The sequence below is a fragment of the Labeo rohita genome, chromosome 3 (genome assembly GCF_022985175.1).
Source record: "Labeo rohita strain BAU-BD-2019 chromosome 3, IGBB_LRoh.1.0, whole genome shotgun sequence".
Classification (NCBI taxonomy): domain Eukaryota; kingdom Metazoa; phylum Chordata; class Actinopteri; order Cypriniformes; family Cyprinidae; genus Labeo; species Labeo rohita.
The window spans coordinates 23,662,425-23,685,025 of NC_066871.1; the positions used below are offsets into that span (position 1 = coordinate 23,662,425).

Here is a 22,601-nt window from a genome sequence, read left to right on the forward strand (position 1 = left end):
ATCACGGATGTCTTTCGCCGCGCCGGTTCGGCCAATCACAGGCCGTGTCGTCATACACTCTGAAACAGGAAAACGCGCTTTTTCAAACGACATTCGATTTCAAAATATTAACAGTCACCTGAAAAGCACCGCAAAGACAAACAGGTCTTTGTTTAATTTTAATTAACGTGGTTATATTGTCCTCTTAAATGTAATTAACTTTAACTAAGGAGTAATATCACGCCTAATATCCTCATACATCACACATTTAAGGTTTAAGCGTTCAAAAAATGTTTATCATGACAGGCACTTTAACAGTTTCTGTCAGATCGAGATTTTTTTTACCAACTTTTTTTATTTTATAAATTAACTGTTTGTTGTTATTAAGCGCAATTAATGTATGCGGTCATGTATAACAGGGGATCGGCACCTTTATTTTGAAAGATGAGCTGAACACTTGCTGCGGGCTTGTTGACGTGACGCTCACACTTGCATACACCGCTTTCCCAACTTACCATCTACAAAAGAAACAACGGATGCCTAAACAATTTTAATCCGAAGGCCAAGGTATGTAATATGCATTTATACGTACATTTCAGCGTGTGAACTGCAATTCTTAGTTTAGACGTAAATGCAGAAAACTCAAACAAACACGGCACAGCATGAGCAGCATTCACGCTAACCGCTTTGTCCCTACACTATTTTTGTAAAGCAGGCTTTGCAAATGTACTAAAAATTAACATTTTTGGAATAAAATTAAGACACTCGATTGAAAACTAAAATGCAAAGAGTTCGTCAAAATTATTGGCTAAGTAGCGTCCAAGACAGTGAAGAGTAGTATTTTAGTAGCGCTATTTAAATTTAATTTTATTTGTTGTATTTTTAGTAATGATATTTAAAATAACACCGATATTCTATTTTAAAATGAATTAATATAAAATCTTAATAATAAAAATAAGACATTGTTTTTGAACATTTGATATAATATATAAGTTATAAACAATATAATTATATAAAGTATTATTTTTTGTTGTTGTTATTATTATTATTATTATTATTATTATTATAAAAGAGTTTGTTGTTGTTAAACTCACTGATACACTAAAAGACTCACTGGGAGATTTTTCTCAAGTGAGTTTCAAGCATGCATATGATTGTTTCTGTTGATTCTTTTGTGTGTGTTTCTCTTTTACAGTTATTTTCATCATCTTGGCATCATTTGGGATCATCTCAGTGTGTAACTATGTGCACAACCTCATAGTCTCTTAATTTCTCTGGAGGCTGAGTGTGTTTGTGGTCTCTGTGAGACTAACAGAGGACTTGAAAGCCAGGGGTTTTATCAGCCTCACATTGAGGAGTGTTTCTGTGAGTGTGTATGCATGTGTGTCATGATGGGCGACGTCATTGACTTGGACAGACAGATCGAGCAACTCAGACGCTGTGAACTTATCAAGGAAAATGAAGTCAAGGCACTGTGTGCCAAAGCGAGGTAATGCTTACTTACTAGTTTTACTCCAATATGTACAACCCATGTGCATCTAAATAACTAGTTGCGAGTTGTATATCTTTATAGAGTTTCTTGTTTTGGTTTAATGTTACAAAAGCTACCTTGTTTATGCTGAAAGTGTCATGGTCTTGCTTCATAGGGAGATTCTGGTGGAAGAGAGTAATGTTCAGAGGGTAGATTCTCCCGTCACGGTGAGTATTTTCTGTAAACATCACCTTTATAACCTTCTGTAGGATTATGCATTTGTGAAATTAGCTCATTGTTTTTTTATTTATGTATTTTTTTTTTTTTTTTGCAGGTCTGTGGAGATATACATGGGCAGTTTTATGATTTAAAGGAGTTGTTTAGGGTAAGCAATAGAGGGTTTGCATTTTTGTCACAGTTTGGTCAGTTACCCAGATGTGCGGCCATATTGGAGATACTCTGATGTAAACAACCGCATGGATTGCACGGTTAATGTACTACTGAATGTTTTTCTGCTAATTTATGCTGAAACCACAGGGGGAAAAAACATATAGAGAAGGACTTAGTAAGCAGGAAAGGGTGCAATATTTTGAAAAGCTAAAGTTAAAAGGTGGTGAAGATACATACGAGCAGAATTAATTAAGATATTAGCCTAATATTTCACCTACCCCCCAGGGTCCTTGAAATCCTTGAAAGTTTGTGTATCTGAAAAAAATAATTTCAAGGCCCTGAAAAGTTTTTGAAAATAAACATACATAGATCCAGGTCCTTGAAAGTGCTTGAATTTTTTATTTTTATTTTTTTTTGCAAGAAGTTTTCTGAAAAATATTCCATATTATTCCCTTCGGTCCGCTCGTGTTATTTCGCCAACACTTTGTGGACTATGCATACTAGCTTGATTGATTTGTATTACTTAGGGTGACCATATGTCCTCTCTCATATGTCCTTCTACAGTCGCCATTCATCGCGTGCATTTTTTTTTGTATTAGAGCCCTATGCAGGACTGTTTTTTGATCCCGCTCCCACTGATTTTCAGGCCATTACCGCCTGCTCACGCAGTCATTCTAATATTAAATATAATTTTCGCACATTAAGCAGCTGCTATTGAATGCAGAGTATTTAAATCTCTTTTGAATGAGCGGCTGTTCATTCACTTTCAATTTTGTGATCACATGCACTTTAAAGGGAGTACATCTTACAAGATCAGATATGAGCACAATGTCAAAAATACGTTTTAGGTATGGGAATAAAATATTGAGTTTTGATATGCGATGTGGTCTTTGGGGGCTTTTTAATTATAATAATTAAGATTATAAAGAATGGCTTGCGAGAGATCCAAAGGACCATCACCTGGCCAGGTGCAGAGCCAAATATTCTTCAGCTTTATGCGAAACAGAAATAGGACAAACAGAATATCAGATCTCTGTCAAAGAAAAGCTTTTTGTGTTTGACAGATGAAAACTGTAATAATGTATCTTACAAGGAAACACAATGTAACCTTGCTCTCACTTGAAATGTGTCCCCACATTGTCCTTGAATTTAAGGGTATTATACCTGGAAAGTCCTTAAAAGGTCCTTGAATTTGAAGTTAACCAAGGTGTGGGAACACTGCATACCTGACTGTAAATATGAGAACAAACACAAAGTTGTCAAAATTCTTGCCCTGGAAATTCTGGTTCAGTTTGGCCAACCACAAACACTTTTTGTTCCTCGGACAGTTTTTTTTATTTTTGCACTCTTCTCCTTGATTTGTTACAACTGTTGGCAGTCTATAGTACTCCAAATGTTTTTCCTGGTCCAACTGATTAGTACAGCCCAAAACATGACAATCATTGACAATTTTAAGGAGCAATAACCAAATATGCAAATTTCATTCGGTTCAGTGGAATTGTTTACGTTTAGTGCCGCCAATATGGTTGATTGTGAAAACACTCTGAGAATGCAGTACACCATTTGTTAAATTCACAGTACTTTTACTTTTCAAACTTGTTTGGACTGGCAGATCAAGTTTCTAAAAAAACAAAACAAAAAAAAAAAAAAAATGCACTGTTATGTCATTTGACTTTAATCATTGTCCTCTGGGTCTTCAGGTGGGGGGTGAAGTTCCAGAGACAAACTACCTCTTCATGGGAGACTTTGTGGACAGAGGGTTCTACAGTGTGGAGACTTTTCTGTTGCTGCTAGCATTAAAGGTGCAGTATCTGTCCTAAAGTTAATCTTGTTTGCTTTGTAATGTGTGTGTTAAAGCCATTCTACACTCTGCCCTTATTCACAGTCCTTTTTATTTATGTTTTCAGGTGCGATACCCTGACCGAATAACGCTGATCAGAGGGAATCACGAGTCAAGGCAGATCACGCAAGTGTATGGCTTTTACGACGAGTGTCTTAGAAAATATGGCTCTGTTACAGTCTGGAGGTACTGCACAGAGATCTTTGACTACCTGTCCCTCTCAGCTATTGTTGATGGCAAGGTAGGTCCACTTATAATTCTATATCTTTCCACTTTCTGTTTTTTATATATATTTATTAATGTAATTACTTCTTATTTAGCAATCATTACTCAAAAGGATCACATGATCCTTTTGAAATCATTCTGCTTAAAGGGTTAGTTCAACCAAAAATGAAAATTCTGTCATTAATTGTTCACCCTCATATTGTTCCAAACCTGTAAGATCTTCATTTGTCTTCAGAACACAAATTAAGATGTTTTTGATGAAATCCGAAAGCTTTCTGACCTTGCACAGACAGCAACACAACTACCATGTTCAAGGCACAGAAAGGTAGTAAGGACATCATTAAAATAGTCCATTTGACATCAGAGGTTCAACCTTAATTTTATGAAGCTATGAGAATGCATTTTGTGCACAAAGAAAACTAAAGTAACGACTTGATTCAACAATTTCTTTTCTTCTGTGAACATGCGTTCATGAGAGTACTACGATACATCCGTGTGTGTTTCTCTCCTTGCAAACAAAGCGAAGAGAGAAGAAATTGTTGAATAAAGACGTTATTTTTGTTTTCTTTGTGCACAAAAAAGTATTCTCATAGCTTTATAAATTTAAGGTTTAACAATGCCCATACTACCTTTCTGGGTCTTGAACGTGTCAGTTGTGTTGCTGTCTATGCAGGGTCTGAAACCTTTATCAAAAATATCTTAATTTGTGTTCTGAAGATGAACAAAATTCTTATGGGTTTAGAAACAATATTAGGGTGAGTAATTCATGACAATTTTTATTTTGGGGTGAACTATCACTTTAATATTAATAACTTTTAATAGCAGCTGCTTAATATTTTTTGTGGAAACTATGATACATTTTTTTCTATTCTGTGAATAGAAAGTTCAAAGGAACAACATTTATTTGAAATACAGCTCTTATGTATGAATGTAAAACTCTTATTGTCACTTTTAATACATTTAACGCACCTGAATAAAAGTATCATACATATGTACGCTGTGTTTGCTCCACAGATATTTTGTGTGCATGGTGGCCTTTCTCCATCTATTCAAACTTTGGATCAGATCAGGACTATTGACCGAAAACAGGAAGTTCCTCATGATGGACCCATGTGTGACCTACTGTGGTCTGACCCAGAAGGTGAGAGAGACTAATGTAATAAATCACATAAAGGAAAGGCCTTTAATATGTTGTTAATAGCTAAGGTTGTTTCTCTCTTTTCTGGTCTCTAGACACCACAGGGTGGGGTGTGAGTCCCAGAGGAGCTGGATATCTGTTTGGTAGTGATGTGGTTGCGCAGTTTAACGCTGCCAATGATATCAGCATGATCTGCAGAGCACATCAGCTGGTGATGGAGGGCTACAAGTGGCATTTTAATGAGACTGTGTTAACAGTGTGGTCTGCTCCAAACTACTGTTATAGGTGTGTTTCTTTTCTGTCTTATAGTGGTCCAGTGACTCTTGTGTGTAACCGTGACTATTTAGATGTGAATACACTGGTTTGCATCACTTAACTCTTTTGTATGTTTTCTTAGGTGTGGTAATGTGGCAGCCATTTTGGAGCTTGATGAGCATCTCCAGAAGGAGTTTATCATATTTGAAGCTGCACCTCAGGAAACCAGAGGCATCCCCTCTAAGAAACCTGTGGCTGACTATTTTCTTTGACTTTCCAGTCCAGGATAAAATTGGAAGCATCAGAAACAACCTGTATAAACTGATTTTTTTTTTTTTTTTGTTTTTGTTTTTGTTTTTTTGTGCAGGCCAACTTTTATCGGCACAACATTCAGTACCTCTGTGAATGAACCAGTTACAGCATTTACTGCCTGTTTCTCATTAGCCTTCACATTCCTTCCTCATTGCAAATGTATTTGAACTTGTTTTGAATGTCCCTAATTATGTGGTAGTTTTGTATTTTCAGATATTTTTTCCAACAGAAAGAATAAAATGAGTGGGTTTATATATTTGCATATATAAATCTACAAAAATGAGCATATCCATTAACATGTGGTTAATTTTAATATGCAGCTGCTTGTATTTATATAGCTGGTGCTCCATATTTGTAATTATTTAGCACTGATCAAAATGAATAGGAGATCTTGAATCATAGACTGATGTGAGAAATGAGATGTTTTTTGTACAGGGTGTTTGACCTTCCTTGCACATTCACTTTGTAAACACTGGGCCTGTAGGCTACTTCAAAGTGATGTAGGATCATTTTGAAGTTGGAGGAGAAAATGAGATGGGAGTTTTTTGACCAACCCTACACTCTTAAAAATAAAGGTGCTTTAAAAGGTTCTTCACATGGATGCCATAGAAGAACCATTTTTGTCACCAAAACTGAAGACATGATGAAAATCTTGGAGACAGAACTTTCTATCTCATCAACAGCTCTGTCCCCGAATGTGAGAGCACATACTTGGCAATTTTTGCAAGGTTGAAATCAACAAGAAATTTTTTTCCCTGTGTGTCACCCTTTAGCTTTAATGGTGACATGATCAAATCTGTAGCAACACCAATGCAAGTACTTATTTGATTCAAGTGTTTCACTATAATTTCCATTTTTTAATTAAGAATTTATTAACGGAACCTCGAGATTTCATTGAGTTTAAAAGAAACAGGCTTTCAGAAAATTCACAGTGTCCATGATGTTCAGACCAAGCATACTAAACATTAGGGGTGGGAGAAAAAAAATCGATTTTCCGATGGATCGCATTTCTCTCTTCAACGACTCTGATGGCACGTATAGATCTGTGCATTAGTGTGAATACAGTCTGTTAAAGCTGCGACTGTCTATGATCTCATCAGTAATCGAACGGCAATAATGCTGAGGAAAAAAGAAAAAACATTATTTACTATTGTCTATACATTTTTTGGATACTTAAAGAACACTTATTTTAAATAAGTGACTGTTTTAAAAAGTAGCCTGCTTATTTTATAATAAAAAGTAAGTTTTGCACAAAATAAATTTGATATAAAATTTATATGAAAATGTAGCCATGTGACGCATAGTGATATTGAGTTGATTATGAAAATTGTAATTAAACTGAATCATGAAACCAGTGAAGATTCACACCCCTACTTTTAAGATGGCAGTACTGACATACAGAGATTCCAACTATAAACAAAGAGCAAAGAAATGGCAATTTTGGTTAAAATGTAAGGTTGTAAAGATGTATTTGCACAGCAGAAGAATTAATTGGGGGAAAACATAGATCAAGAATTGTTTTGGAATCAGATCGTGACTCTCTGAATCGGATCGGATCGTAAAGTGCCTGAAGATTCCCACCCTACTAAACATACTGACATTTTTTTTTATATTTTTGCTCTAGTTGCTTTTGAGTATGTCAAAATAAAAGACATCAAACCACAATGGTATCAAAGTATCAAGTACTTTCCCCCCCAAATAATTTTCATTTTTTTTTATATAAATAAAAATAGCACAACAGACTAAAAGGTAAAACACACACAGAGAATAGGTGTATAAGATGTTTTTTTCTTCTTTTGGTTATTACAGTAAGATTCATACACAAGTTAACCAAATTCTTAATCAAGCATTAGTGTTCATTTCGAAAAGTTTAAATAATCCGTATGCCTCCATTTTGAGTAACCATGCTTTACTGGATTTTTACAAAGTGTAATAATTGAGGTTAACTTTTAGTTTATTGGAATGCAGTTGTTGGCAGTGCTTTGGCAAACGGTACACACTTCATATTAATATGTGCAAGCACCAGAATTGATTTTCCTAGTTTCCATCTGAATTATGTGCTAGCTACAAATCTTTATATGCGTCATTCAAATTGGACACATAAAAAGACTTCCTTCATTTATGTGAAAGCAGAAAGGCACTTCACATTATTTTCTGTTACCAGTGTGCTTTTCTTTCCTTAGCAACTGTCTCTAGGAAATGCAAGTGATTAGCATAAAGAGCCAGGGAGGAGTCAATGTCAATCCAGCTCACTTGACCTGCATCGTCACCTGCTTGCAATGGAAGCTCACTCACACTATTACCTAGATGGAAAGAATTGAATTAAATGCATGGGATAGAACAACATAATTTACTCAGTCAATAACGTCATCCACATTATGTGTTTCATCAATACACTGTGTTTACCTGATTCATCATGGAAATTGACTGCAACTGTCTCCATCCAAGCATTATCTGTGTTTCTTGGATCATCTACATAACCTTTATACATCTACAGGAAAAAAGATGCTGGGTTATAGAGTGCTGCAACGCTTAAAGCCTGGAATGCACTACCTGGGACCGTAAGCCTTTTTTGCAGTGTGGTAGTTGCATTGCTGTCTATGCAGGGTCAGAAAGCTCTCAGATTTCATCAAAAATATCTTAATTTGTGTTCTGAAGATGAGTGAAGGTCTTACGGATTTGGAATGACGTGAAGGTTAAATATTGTAATTATTTAAAAATGCATGGTCATACCTGAAGACCTGCTGAGTTGAAAAGCTCAGAGATTCGCTTTTGGATCTCTTCCCTCTCACTTGGAGATGCTTTCAGAGAGTTCAACGCCTCTTCTGAGAACTCGCGCTGCAGCGTTTGAGAAATGCGCTCTCCAGGGTCCACCATTCCCTGAGCATGCAACAACAAATATCATAACAATCTGTTAGCATATTAGCAGAATGAATTTTTAAAAAGCTCACCCCACAGATGCTGCTCACTCGAAATGACTATTATGAATATTTGAAACTAGCACTGTGGTTCATTCTCACCCCTGGGATGGCCCATTCGCCACAGTCCAACCTCTTGATGGACACAAATTGCAGCACAGGTAGTTGAGATTTAGTGTGGTGGACACGCTGTCCTGTAGAATCCCTTTTCCACCTGTATGAGAGACCAATAGGAATGAGTTTTCAAGAGTGTGGACATCTTTTCAGCTTTTCTGGGCTGGCTGACATGCCAGAAACTTAACTAAACTCAAAAAAGCTAAAAACGTGAAGTTTAATCTGATGTCCTCTTTAAAGGAGAAGTCTACTTCCAAAACAAAGATTCACAGATAATGTACTCACCCCCTTGTTATCCAAGATGTTCATGTCTTTCTTTCTTCAGTCGTAAGAAATTATGTTTTTTTGAGGAAAACATTTCAGGATTTTTCTCCATATAATGGACTGATATGGTGCCCCGATTTTGAACTTCCAAAATGCAGTTTAAATGTGGCTTCAAACGATCCCAGATGCGGTTGTAAACAATCCCAGCTGAGGAAGAAGGGTCTTATCTAGCGTAACGGTCGGTTAATTACATTATAAAAAATACAATTTAAATACTTTTTAATCTCAAACACTCGTCTTGCCTTGCTCTACCTGAACTCTGTGTATTCTGACTCAAGACAGTTATTGTATGTCGAAAAAATCGTATTTTCCTCAACTTCAAAAATCATTTCAAAATCATCCTTCATCACTGCAGAACTACCAACCGAGTCTTTGCAAAGTGAACATGCAAAGAAGATCAAACACCCTTAACAAAAAAGGTAAAACAGCGATATAGGACGATTTTGAAGTTGAGGGAGAACATGAGATGGGAGTTTTTCGACATACCCTAACTGTCTTGAACCGGAAAAAAAACTGTCCAGGCACAAGACGTCACAAGACGAGCGTTTGGCATTAAGAAGTATATAAATTGCATTATTTTTCTCGGTTGGGATCATTTACAACCGCATTTGGGATCGTTTGAAGCCACATTCTGGAAGTTCACACCATATCAGTCCATTATATGGAGAAAAATGCTGACTCAAAAATGTCCTCAAAAAACATAATTTCTTTACGACTGAAGAAAGGAAGACATGAACATCTTGGATGACAAAAGGGTGAGTAAATTATTTGTAAATTGTTGTTCTGGAAGTGGACTTCTCCTTTAAGTATGTGAACCCTCCCACATTACACAGAAAAAACCTTGTTGACATGGAACTGTTAGACCGGTTAAACGGAAGAGAGATTGCAGATGAAAGGTTGGTTTCAATTTACTACGACACATTTTAGTACCTTGTAACAGCAACAACATCGGATCAGCGGCATTGTCCATTCGACACAGGACATGGCCATGGACACAAATTGCTGCACAGGTAGTTTAGATTTTTTAAGAGTGTGGACATCATGTGCCCATTTTTCACAAGTTGGTATGATTCTTTAGCGTCTTAATGAAATGTCTGTAACATACTTTGGTTAAAATTCCTCAGTGGTCGTGTAAAAAAAACACACTTTTTACCTTGTTCACAGCAAGCCATTTCAGTGCATGTCTCTTTAAATGATAATGAGTTACTGCTCACCCTGCTCCTTTCTTCCAAAGTTATGCGAATATATCTGTATACACCAAAGCCACTAGAAGGCAAGCCTGCAACCATTAACCGAAAAAGTGTAACGGCTAAAGCTAGCGCTTCCAGTCTGGCAGTATGAGGGAAAGGAGACCAGAGGTCCGAGGCTGTACTACGCTGAATAATCAGCTTTTCAGAGGAAACGGCTTATCATTTCATAAAGCCTATCTGCTAATCTTCAACATGTTTTACACTAAACAATACTTTTGGATTAAACTATTTTTACCACGAAAAAACAATGCTGTTTTACAAGGTCGCTGTCAATCACTGCGCCATCAACTTTGGCAATGTAAAGCCTTTTTACCACTTTTCTGTGTCCAAATTAGACTGTAATAATAATAAGAATAATAATGCAAAAATGGTGACTTCAGATGAGCATTTCGGGGGGAAAACAAACAAAATTTACCTAAATAATAATGCCAAAATATATCCAAAACCTAATACATGCAGTAACTTTAACTGAAAACAGTTTCCAGCAACTAGGGTATACACAATCATGGAGGATATATAGGGCTATACAGTCATCTAATGGTTACACAACAGTATATATATATATATATATATATATATATATATATATATATAATTATATTGTGTATTTTTTTTGTTTGAAATATTTTAAGTTTAAAATGTGTCATGGGAGTTCAAAGCAGTTTGTATTGTTAGACTATAAAACATGTTCTTTCTCAATTTCCAGGGAGCGGAGCAGCTTTTCCATAAACAGAATTCTGAAGCTGACCCAGAGGATGCAGTGGTAGTACCAGAGATTCATTGCCCCCATCAGACAAGAATCTTATTTTGACTGGGATCTTTATCTTTACACACAAATCTTTTAGTTTCTTTGGAGCTATTGATTAATACAAATACAGTTCACAAGTACACAAGAGGTTGCACTTTATTCTTATTAGTCTATCCCAAATGCATATTACTTTCTTTTTACTGGACAGGTAAACACAAATTAAGATTTTTAGGCAAATAATCCATCTCTGTGAGTCCTAAAGATGCTTTAAAAATCACACACAGCGACTGTGACAGTAATCCAACTGACCTTTAGTGGCTGAATCATTGTCTTTTAAAGTGAAACAACCGATAAGACAAACACTAATAATTTAAACTTTTGACTATTAACAAGTCATTCGATCAACTGTCATACATGCATGGGTTACAATTCACTTGTGTTATGTGTGAATTGATTACATAGAGTTGGATTACTTTCTTAAAAATCTTTGTGTTTATGTCAAGAAAGAAAGTCATATACATCTGGAATGGCATGAAGGTGAATAAATGAGAGAATTTTCATTTTTTTAGGGTGGATTATCCCTGTAGAGTAATGTAAATTATGAGAATACTGTATTACATAAGAATTACTTGAGAATACTGTGCCTTACATGTATATTTTGCAGTAAGTGTTTTGTGGATTCTGGTCTTTCCTGTCGCAACATAATTGCATTCAAGACTTTCACTTTGATTCTTGTGTATATGCTATAGTGACAAAAATAATGTAAATTTATTTGAATTCATTCATATTTTCATTTACATTCATTCAAACGATAAAAGTCACACTTGAAAGAGTTGAGGAGTGTTAAAAATGTATTTCCAATTTTAAATGGTAAATGAAAATGTTCTAAATAAAATAAAATTATCAGCACGATAAAAACAATTGGCAGCAAGAGCATTCTTTGTGTGGAAAATGTAATAAAATGAGCTTAATTGCTTGGTTGGAGTGAAACTTTCTTGACCTCTGAATATGATAGTATTATTTTTCAAACGTAACAGCTTAACTTTAATAATTAAACCTCAATATGACTTTCTTTTTCTCTCGCGTTTGTCTGCAATTTTTGTTTTTTTTCCAGTTTCACAGACATTTTTTTCAGATTCAATTTATATTTTCATAAGTTTCTTAAAATTGTGCATTCATTTTATTTGGCACAGATCTGATTCCATGGGATTCAGCTTACGGCACTTCTCATTCATTCCTATGGTATCCGTAAATAGCGATTGAATGTTGCACAACTCTGACTGAAATTCAATGACATCAAGTCTGTAATGTGATTGGTTATTAAGGGACACGTGACCCAAATGAGCCATTACGCTTTCTCCAATAGTAAGCAATACAGACTCTCTCATCTCCCTATAGTAAGACAATTTCTGGTATATGGTAAGACACACCAGCAAAAATGAGCTGTTTTATACAGCTAAAAATAGCTGGACGTGGATAAGACTGAAAGCCAAACCCATTAAATTTTTGCGTTTAAACGTGAAAAACAAGGTGAATATGACCTGAAGGTGGTCTTAATTAAATAGTTAGCTATCTATGTAGAAACCGGCTGCAAATTAAAACAGCTTGCTGGATAACACAGTTTCAGACTTAGACTTAACCCATAACAAACAGTCTCCATGTTTTCTTTTCAGCTTTTCTGGGCTGGCTGACACGCCAGAAACTTAACTTAACTCTAAAAATCGATTTAAAAAAGTTCTATTTAATCTGATGTCCTCTTTAAGTACGTGAACCCTCCCACATTTCATGGAAAATACCTTGTATGCATGGAATAGATAAACTGGTTAAATGGAAGAGAGATTACAGGCAAAATGCTGGTTTCCATTTACTACAACACATTTTAGTACCTGGTAACTATCGGATCAGCAGCGTGGTTTGGACCCCATCTTCCCAATAATCCTCGGCCCTCTAGCCCAGTTCTTCCATGCAGATTTCTAAGGATAATTTACAGAAAGTAAAATCTTTAATAAGAAGGAAAGCAAGAATTGTACTTTTTAAAAATATTTTGGATGATCTGGTATTGTAATGTTTGACTCACAGCGGTTTGCCGTTCTGGATACGATACGGGCCCTCGTGGCTTTTCCTGTCCACAGATCCATCCAAAGCATTGAACTGTGGTGAAAATGCACTAGAGAAAGCATAGATTTTTATACATATACACTACCGTTCAAAAGTTTGGGGTCAGTAAGACTTGTAATAGTCTTTAAAGAAGTCTCTTATGCTCATCAAGGCTGCATTTATTTGATTAAAAATATAGAAAAAAAACAGTAATATTGCAAAATGTTTTTACAATATAAAATAATGTTTTTTATTTTAACATACTTTAAAATAGAATTTATTCCTGTGATGAAAAGCTGAATTTTTATCAGCTGTTACTCCAGTCTTAAGTGTCACATGATCCTTCAGAAATCATTCTAATATGCGGATTTATTATTAGAATGATCAATGTTGGATAATATCAGCAGTTGTGCTGCCAAATATTTTTTGGAACCTGTGATTTTTTTTTTCAGGATTCTTTCATGAATAACAAGTTTAAAAAGTACAGTGTTTATTCAAAATATAAATATTTTATAACAATGTAAATTATTTATTATTAACTTTTAATAAACTTTTAATTATTAACTTAATACATCCTTGGTGAATAAAAGTATTAATTTCTTAAAAAAAAAAAAAAGAAATAATAAAAATGTACTGACCCCAAACTTTTGAATGGTAGTGTATATTTCAAAGCATTTTCAGGTAAATGATTATCACTATCATTCCCTTAAGGTACACCTGGGTTATTCTCACGAAACTATTAAAACACCACGGCACTACCTATTTTAAATATTAAACATGCAATTTGGTAATAAAAAAACCCATCATAATGAAGACAATACTGTTCTCTACCTTGCACAAATAGTCATTTCAACATAGAAATTAATTGAATGAAAACTTGGCTACATCATAATGGCTTCTCTGTTGTTAGCAAAACATGCTAGGGCACCTCATTCTCCGCAACACCATTCTCACATTGCGCAACAATTTAAGGCAAGTTGCGGTAGAGAGAACTTCTATTTCGGTAATGAGAATTTAATCATATAGGCTACTTTTACAAGGAAAATTAGTTAGTAATTTAAATACTATTTTACAACTGTTGATATTTTGAGAAAAAAAGCTTAGGCAAAGGTTAGGGTGACAAATTTCAGAGAAAACTTTTATACCAACCCACCAACTCTCTAGGAAGGAGAGAGATGTTATGGGTTGAAGATTACAGCAAGATTAATTATCAGAAAAACTGTCTACAGTGTTGAAAAGCCTAGACAAATGTGCACACTCAGACACACGTTGGTACATCTATATTTATGAAGACTTTCTATAGGTGTAATGATTTTTATACTGAGCTACAGTATTTTCTATACACTAATCCCACCCCTAAACACAACCCTCACAGAAAACTTTGTGCCATTTTACAATTTTGATAAACAGTATGTTTATTTAGCTATCTGGTTTAAGGGAAGTGTTGGATATTCTTAATGTAGGGTTAGAGACTTGAAACGTGAATACACTCACATTATGCTGACATTTAGTCCTCACTAAGAAGGTAAAATTAGTTGACATACACAGGTTTGTTTCAGAATATTAGTGGGACCGCTCATAGCCATCCACTGTTTTACATCAGGTTTATGATATTTATTTTATGTCCTATCCTGACAACTAGCCCTCACAGAAACCTGTGAAAATCATTAAGTTTAAATATAAAGTTCATATTTGTTAATATTTTTAAATGGTGAGGACACACAAAATGTCCTCACAAGTACAGCAATAACAATATTAGTGTAAACACATAGATGGTAATGTTATGTGTATTCTAAACACACGCTGCAGTTATGGTTTTAAATGTTTGTGCTCTTTAAATTCAGGTGGATTCTGATTGGCTATCAATGCTTTTATTGTTCATTAGCTGGAAAAAATCATGCAGAAACAGGGTTGGGGTGATAGGCTTGGTCTAACAAACTGGCATCAGACGATGCCTATAGTGAAACATTGCAAAGGATGATGATTTCGGGGGGTGGAGTTTGTTAGGGGTGTGTCTAAAGCCTGAATCTGTATTTGGAATGGCAGGTAAAAATAATAACATGTTCTATGGGGCCACTAAGGGGACATGGTTAGCGGTAGCCTGTTACATTACAATACATCAACTTTCACTTACCACATCAACAGAGTAAGGAGAGATGACTGATGGGACAATGGCGAATAATTTGCAAATCCTGAGCAACACTGACAAACATCTAATTTTGGAAAAATGTGTGACAAGTACTGTCACTGTGCAGTATATCGGCCCAACCCTATTCTAAAACTAATTCCACTGATATTGTTTATTTGTGCCTTAATCGTTTTATGTGGACTCTACACTGTAAAAAACAATTTGTTAAGGAAACTTAAAATAATTTGTTACCTGGCTGCCTTAAAATTTTATGTTCTGTCAACTCAAAAAAGTTTTGTCAGCTTGAAATATTTAGTTTTACTAAGTGACAACTTAGAATTCTGAGTTGATTCAACTTAAAATTTTAAGGCAGCCTGGTTACAAACAGCTGTTAAGTTTAATTTTTTTTTTTTTTAGTTTAGTAAACTCGAGTATCTAAGTTATCACTTAGTACAACTTAACATTTCAAGTAGAATAAACTTATTTGAGTTGACTGAACTTAAAAGTTTAAGGCAGCAGGGTAACAAATTTTTAAAGATTGGTTAGGGGTATTTTGAAGGAGAACATCTTTATGGAAAAAATTAAATAAAATAAGAAAAGCTAAAAACATTACTTTTAAGACATTTTCTGAGTGTGAACCATCCTTTTAAGACTGAGGACTTTTTAATCATGTGTTGTAAATATAAAAAATAAAGCTAAAAATACAATACTAATATTTATATCTTTATTTTCTAACATTAAACCATCAATCTTTTATGTAGGATGCCCTTAAAGCTGCTTCTTTGCTGGCAACAGGTATTAAAAACCTCTCATTACTAATCAGGGGCCGTATTCACAAAATGTTTTATCTTACTACTGTATTAAGAGTTCTCCTAAACGGTGGCAGAAGTTTTTAGCTAAGAGTTTTTTCTCTTAAAACATATTCACAATGCTGTTGACTTTAGCTGATTTTACTAAGGGATGGGAAGAAATCTTAAGCTATGAGAAAGGACGGGGTTGACCTTATTGTAATTGCAGGATGGGTCTCTGTCAGTCATTTTATAATAGAAATATTATAGAATTAGCTATCATGTTGCCATAATCAAATAAATATTTAAAATAAAAATGTTGCTATATTCAAATAAGATTTTTGAAACAAAGGCGGATTACTGGCAAAACCATTTTTATTGTTTGTGATTTGGTCTTAGTGACTTAGGAGTCCTCTTGACTACTACTAACTTTTCCCATTTTGGAGATGCTTTTAGTGTTAAAGGGGTCATCGGATGCTAAGTTCATATTTACATGTTGTTTGAACATTAATGTGTGTTGTCAGTGTACGTACAAATCTACCCTATAATGATAAAAATCCATGCAGTGGTTTTTAATTAATCTGTAAAAATAATATCCCCTTTTTCAAATCGAGCCGTTCTCAGATGCCTGTCGTTGTGGCGTCACACCCACAGAGGCTGCTCCCACGATAGTTGATTGACATGAGCGTCTTACCTCAGATCAGCTGTAACAGTCCGACCTCTTTGTTTCAATGCCGGAGCAGTGATGTAAGTTAGACAAGAATATCTCAGATTGAGTGTTTGAGGTGTTGTGTTGCTGGATGTAATAATGAATATAGTGGTCGTCATTTACTCCCGACATCTGAGCCGCTGAAGATGCAGTACATTATGTTTGTTTGTGAAGGGAATGCACCTCCCGATCTACATATATCCGTCTATGCTCACGCGAATCATTCATGATCGAGCTTTACTTATAGCAGAAGTGAGTATAAGGGTTTTTTTATGAATCTGTGTGATCTTCTTTACTAATAATGTGTTAGTTAGCAAGTTTAGCGGCTAAATGCGGCTAAAGTAAACATGCTCGTCACTCCACAAAGAGAAAAGAGGGGCGGGGCAGGCAGAGCTCATTTGCATTTAAAGCAGCCTCGACCAGAATGGGATGATTTTTGCAGAGCTGATTTTGGCAAGGTAAAAAGGGTGTTGTTTTACACAACCACTGAGAATTTTGACCAAAGTATATTATAGACTTTTCATTAAGACCCTAAAGAATCATATCAGCTTGTGGAAAATGGACATCCGATGACCCCTTTAAAACACTTTGTGAGATACTCTGTGGCAAATAAAAAAGTTAGGAGTTGAGAGCTACTGTACTTTTAGTCTTAAGATGTTTTGTAACATCATAATATTTTTGTGACACCACTGCCCCTGGTGTTTTTAGACTATGCATGTTATGAATTTTTGAAGCACTGTGAAATATAACTGATTGAAATTGAATCCATGATTGTGCCAATATTATCTAATTTATTTTCTACATTAAATGTTATATTCGATTTGAACTATACCTCATTCTTAATATACAATATAATTATTAGTATACAAATTATCATTACCGAAATAATCAACCTCATTTCCGTAACCTATGTATCATTACCGCAACATGTGTTAATTTAATGTTTATTTAATAAATTGAAAAATATTAGTTTGCTTTTACATGTATGTGCAGAATCTATACATTATGTTCTTTCATGTTTGCCACATCAGTTTTAAAATATTTAAGTTTTCTATAAAATAATAAATATATTAGTTTGCAAATTGCAGAAGGTGTTGCGGTAATGAGAAAAATCATTGAAAATAAAATAAAAATGTTAATTCAAAAATAAATTTTATTTCAGAGTTTTAAGCAACTGTGCATGACTGTTAATAATCCATTTTTTAAAATGTGAAAATGTATTGGCTTTCCTAATAGAATTGACGTTTTTAGCCTGTTGCGGTAATGAGATTTTTAAGAACTTGTTTTGGAAAATATGTTAAAAAATGTGTTAAATTTGAAGTGAAACCTTGCTCTTAATGTTTCAAAAGAAAATTTGTTTATATAAACATTTTTTAAAAATTCGTGTTTGAAATCTTTGAAACTGCGTTTTCGTGAGAATCACCCACCTAGGGAATTTTCTTTAAAACAGAAAATTTGCAGTCTAATATTTAGGACTGCAATTTATTTTAGAAATAAAAATAATATTTATGAAACATAAAGAAAATAATATATATATATATATATATATATATATATATATATTTTTTTTTTTTTTTTTTTGGTTGTTTTTTTTTTTTTTTTACATGACTTTTATGTTGTACTCACCCAATCTCTGGATCAGCCCAAACAGGCTTTTTCAGCACAGTGGGGGCGGTATAGTTAACAGGGCTGTATTGGGGCCAGTCTGTGTCCCAGTCTACTTTGTCATCTGGGACAGGGAATCGGCGTGTGTCCGAGCCGGGATATACTGGACAACGAGCCTTAATATGCGTGGCAGGAGACATGCAGACAGATGTTGATGAACAGAGGCTGGGAATAATGGGACTAATGGCGTTCTTCCTGCTGAAAATTGATTGAAGGCAAACTATTAGTTTAACCCTTAAGTTGCAGTAGCACAAGTCACTGATGCTCCTTTAAAAAACAATTTCCATAACGGAGCTTTTCATTCATTTTAAGCCTCAGTACTACAACAGAAAGTACACTATTAAGAACAGGACGAGCTGTCAATTTTACACCTGTCAATCTTATGTCACATCAACAGCTTCAGAATTGAAATTAATTTGAATTATTACGTTCATGTACATACCAGACTCCACTTGTGCCAGCAGCGTACGGAAGCCCTATAAGACTAAGCGCTATATGTACCGATGCAACCCAGTTACGGGAAACTGCTTTCATTCCAAATCTGTATATGAAACCCAGAGCTGCAGTAACCAGGAAGTGAGAGATCAGCCCAGCCTTTTCGGTGACGCAATTCATGCGACTCTACGCTGCTCTGCTGTAAATCTCTCTAGTAGTAGATGTGTACATTTCTTAAAAGGGAAATCGTACAATGTAGTCGACCCAATATAATGGACAAAATTAATGCCTTTTAAGATCCTGTACATGTGTTTGTTTACATGCATCAAATTATAAATAATATTTAAATGCGTTTAAAGAATGGTTAAATGCTAAAAGCTACCACCTTTAAATAATAATAATAATTATAATAATATAAATCCTATTATTATTAATATTATTATTATTATTATTTAAAGGTGGTAGATCATATATGTGACCCTGGACCACAAAACCAGTCATAAGTAGCAGGGGTATATTTTTAGCAAAAAACCCTCAGATTCCAGATTTTCAAGTTGTTGTATCTCGGACAAATATTGTCCTATCCTAACAAACCTTACATCAATGGAAAGATTATTTATTCAGCTTTCAGTTGATATATAAATCTCCATTTTGAAAAACAGACACATATGACTGGTTTTGTGGTCCAGGGTCACATACAGTGTTTGGGAAAGTTACTTTTAAAAGTAATGCATTATATTGAGTTACTCCCTAAAAAAGTAACTAATTACGTTACTTAGTTACATTTTATGGAAAGTAATGTGTTATTTTACTTTTGCGTTACTTTTTAAATCTGGGCAGGGCTTGCTTGTTTGTTTTTAATTTAAAAAGTTCTGTTTTGACAAATGTAAAAGTCTTTTCACACCAAAAGCCTCAGGCTTTGAGAAAATTAAATTCATGTCTGTACCTAAGAAGAAAAAAAATGTCAACTCTTCAGCAATAAAGGAGACCAATAAAGGAAACAATGTTACCCCCAACACTGGTCACATATGATCACAAAACAGTCTTAAATAGCATTTTTGCATTTTACCTAAGCATATATGATTATGCATATCTCTTATTTTTATATACACTACCAGTCAAAAGTTTTTGGACAGTAAGACTAGATTTACTATTTAAAATAACTGTTTTCTATTCTAATATGTTTTTAAATATAATGTATTCCTTTGATCAAAGCTACATTTTCAACATCATTATTCTAGTTTTTAGTGTCACGTGATTCTTCAGAAATCATTATAATATGCTGATCTGCTGTTCAAGAAACATTTTTTTCTTATTACTATTATCAGTATTAAAGAAGTTGACTACATTTTTCAGGATTCTTAAGCTTTTGTAACATTACACACTATACCATTCAAAAGCTTGGAGTCAGTATAAGAAGGGGGGGGGGGTTCTTTTTATTTTAGATAAATGCTGTTCTTCTGAACTTTCCATTCATCAAAGAAACCTCAAAAAAATCTACTCTACTGTTTTCATCATCATCATAAAAATAAAAAATGTTTTTGAGCAGCAAATCCGAATATTAAAATGATTTCTGAAGGATCATGTGACTGGTGTAATGATGCTACAAATCCAGCTTTGAAATCACAGGAATAAATTACATTTTAAAATATATTCAAATAGAAAACAATTTTTTTAAATAGTAAAAATATTTCAACATTTTAATGTTTTGCTGTACTTTGTATTAAGTAAATGCAGGCTTGGTGAGCAGAAGAGACTTCTTTAAAAAAAAAAAAAAAAACATGAAAAATTTACTGTTCAAAAACTTTTGACTGGTAGTGTCTATGTTTAGGTAAAAAAAAGAATGTATGATGCCCATTGTATATGAAACCCAGAGCTGCAGTAATCAAGAAGTGAGAGAAAGATTATTTATTCAGCTTTCAGTTGATGTATAAATCTCCATTTCGAAAAACTGACACTTATGACTGGTTTTGTGGTCCGAGGTCACATATGTGACCCTGGATCATGAAACAGTCATAAATAACATGGGGTATATTTGTAGCAATAACCAAAAATACATTGTATGTGTCAAAATGATCAATTTTTCTTTTATACCGCAGAACATTATCATATTAAGTAAATATCATGTTCCATTAAGATATTTTGTAAATTTCCTACTGTAAATATATAAAAACATAATTTTTGATTAGTAATATGCATTGCTAAGAACTTCATTTGATTAAATTTAAAATCGATTTTCTCAGTATTTTCATTTTTCGAATAGCAGCGTCGCTGAGGCTGGAGGAGCCGTTGCGCCCGGGGGAGCTAATGGAGCGGCAGGATCTAAGCCCAGCCTGGAGTCGGTGAAGGAACAGAATTTGGACGTTGACCCCCAAAACACCAATCTCCAGGACAACGGGGAGGGGGCCTGTGAGATGGACTGGTAAGCGGAAACTGCTCGTTTTTGCATTTTACCTAAGCATATATATACACTGACCAAAATTATAAATGCAACACTTCTGTTTTTGCCCCCATTTTTCATGAACTGAATTCAAAGATATACGACTTTTTCTGTGTACACAAAAGGCCTATTTCTCTCAAATATTGTTCACAAATCTGTCTAAATATGTGTTAGTGAGCACTTCTCCTTTGCTGATATAATCCATCCACCTCACAGGTGTGGCATATCAAGATGCTGATTAGACAGCGTGATTATTGCACAGGTGTGTCTTAGGCTGGCCACAATAAAAGGCCACTCAAAAATGTGCAGTTTTATCACACAGCACAATGCCACAGATGTTGCAAGTTTTGAGGAAGTGTGCAATTGGCATGCTGACTGCAGAAATGTCCACCAAAGCTGTTGCCTGTGAATTGAATGTTAATTTCTCTACCATAAGCCATCTCCAAAGGCATTTCAGAGAATTTGGCAGTACATCCAACCGGCCTCACAACCGCAGACCATGTGTAACCACACCAGCCCAGGACCTCCACATCCAGAATCTTTACCTCCAAGATTGTCAGAGACCAGCCTGTAGCTGCTGCAACAATTGTTTTGCATAACCAATGTATTTCTGCACAAACTGTCAGAAACCGTCTCAGGGAAGCTCATCTACATGCTCGTCATCCTCATTGGGGTCTTGACCTGACTGCAGTTTGTCGTCATGACCGACTTAAATGCTCATAGCGTCTAGCACTTTGGGGAGGCTTTCTCTTCATGGATGAATTCTGGGTTTCACTGTACAGGGCAGATGGCAGACAGCGTGTATGGCGTTGTGTGGGTGAGCGGTTTGCTGATGTCAGTGTTGTGGATCGAGTGGCCCATGGTGGCGGTGGGGTTATGGTATGGGCAGGCATATGTTAGGGACAACGAACACAGGTGTATTTTATTGATGGCATTCTATTTTAGATGAATGCTGTTGTTCTGAAATTTCCATTCATCAAAGAAACCTCAAAAAATCTACTCAGCTGTTTTCATCATCATCATAATAATAAATGTTTTTGGAGCAGCAAATCCAAATATTAGAATAATTTCTGAAGGATCATGTGACTGGAGTAATCATGCTACAAATCCAGCTTTGAAATTACAGGAATAAATGCCATTTTAAAATATATTCAAATAGAAAACAGTTATTTTAAATAGTAAAAATGTTTCAACATTTTAATGTTTTGCTGTACTTTGGATCAAGTAAATGCAGGCTTGGTGAGCAGAAGAGACTTCTTTAAAAAAAACATTAAAAATCTAACTGACTGGTAGTGTATATATTTGTATATATGTTTAGGTAACAAAAGAGAATGTATGATGGCCGTTGTATATGAAACCCAGAGCTGTAGTAACC

The 22,601-nt window shown here is 34.8% G+C and overlaps 2 protein-coding genes across 2 annotated transcripts; one reads left to right on the top strand and one right to left on the bottom strand.

Moving 5' to 3' along the window:
• The first annotated feature begins 45 nt into the window (after nucleotides 1–45).
• Nucleotides 46–5,893, top strand: ppp4ca (protein phosphatase 4, catalytic subunit a). The gene is made up of 10 exons (XM_051105508.1): nucleotides 46–144; nucleotides 399–546; nucleotides 1,175–1,468; nucleotides 1,626–1,677; nucleotides 1,785–1,835; nucleotides 3,541–3,642; nucleotides 3,748–3,921; nucleotides 4,920–5,046; nucleotides 5,139–5,328; nucleotides 5,441–5,893. The coding sequence occupies exons 3-10, from the start codon at nucleotides 1,359–1,361 to the stop codon at nucleotides 5,568–5,570; spliced, it is 936 nt and encodes a 311-aa protein (XP_050961465.1). The 5' UTR covers nucleotides 46–144; nucleotides 399–546; nucleotides 1,175–1,358; the 3' UTR covers nucleotides 5,571–5,893.
• Nucleotides 5,894–6,172: 279 nt separating this feature from the next.
• On the bottom strand, nucleotides 6,173–18,945 carry nudt9 (nudix (nucleoside diphosphate linked moiety X)-type motif 9). The gene is made up of 8 exons (XM_051105507.1): nucleotides 18,794–18,945; nucleotides 18,313–18,549; nucleotides 13,042–13,131; nucleotides 12,851–12,937; nucleotides 8,631–8,742; nucleotides 8,344–8,490; nucleotides 8,017–8,101; nucleotides 6,173–7,913 (listed from the first exon to the last, which is right to left on the bottom strand). The coding sequence occupies exons 1-8, from the start codon at nucleotides 18,883–18,885 to the stop codon at nucleotides 7,768–7,770; spliced, it is 996 nt and encodes a 331-aa protein (XP_050961464.1). The 5' UTR covers nucleotides 18,886–18,945; the 3' UTR covers nucleotides 6,173–7,767.
• Between the last annotated feature and the right edge of the window lie 3,656 nt (nucleotides 18,946–22,601).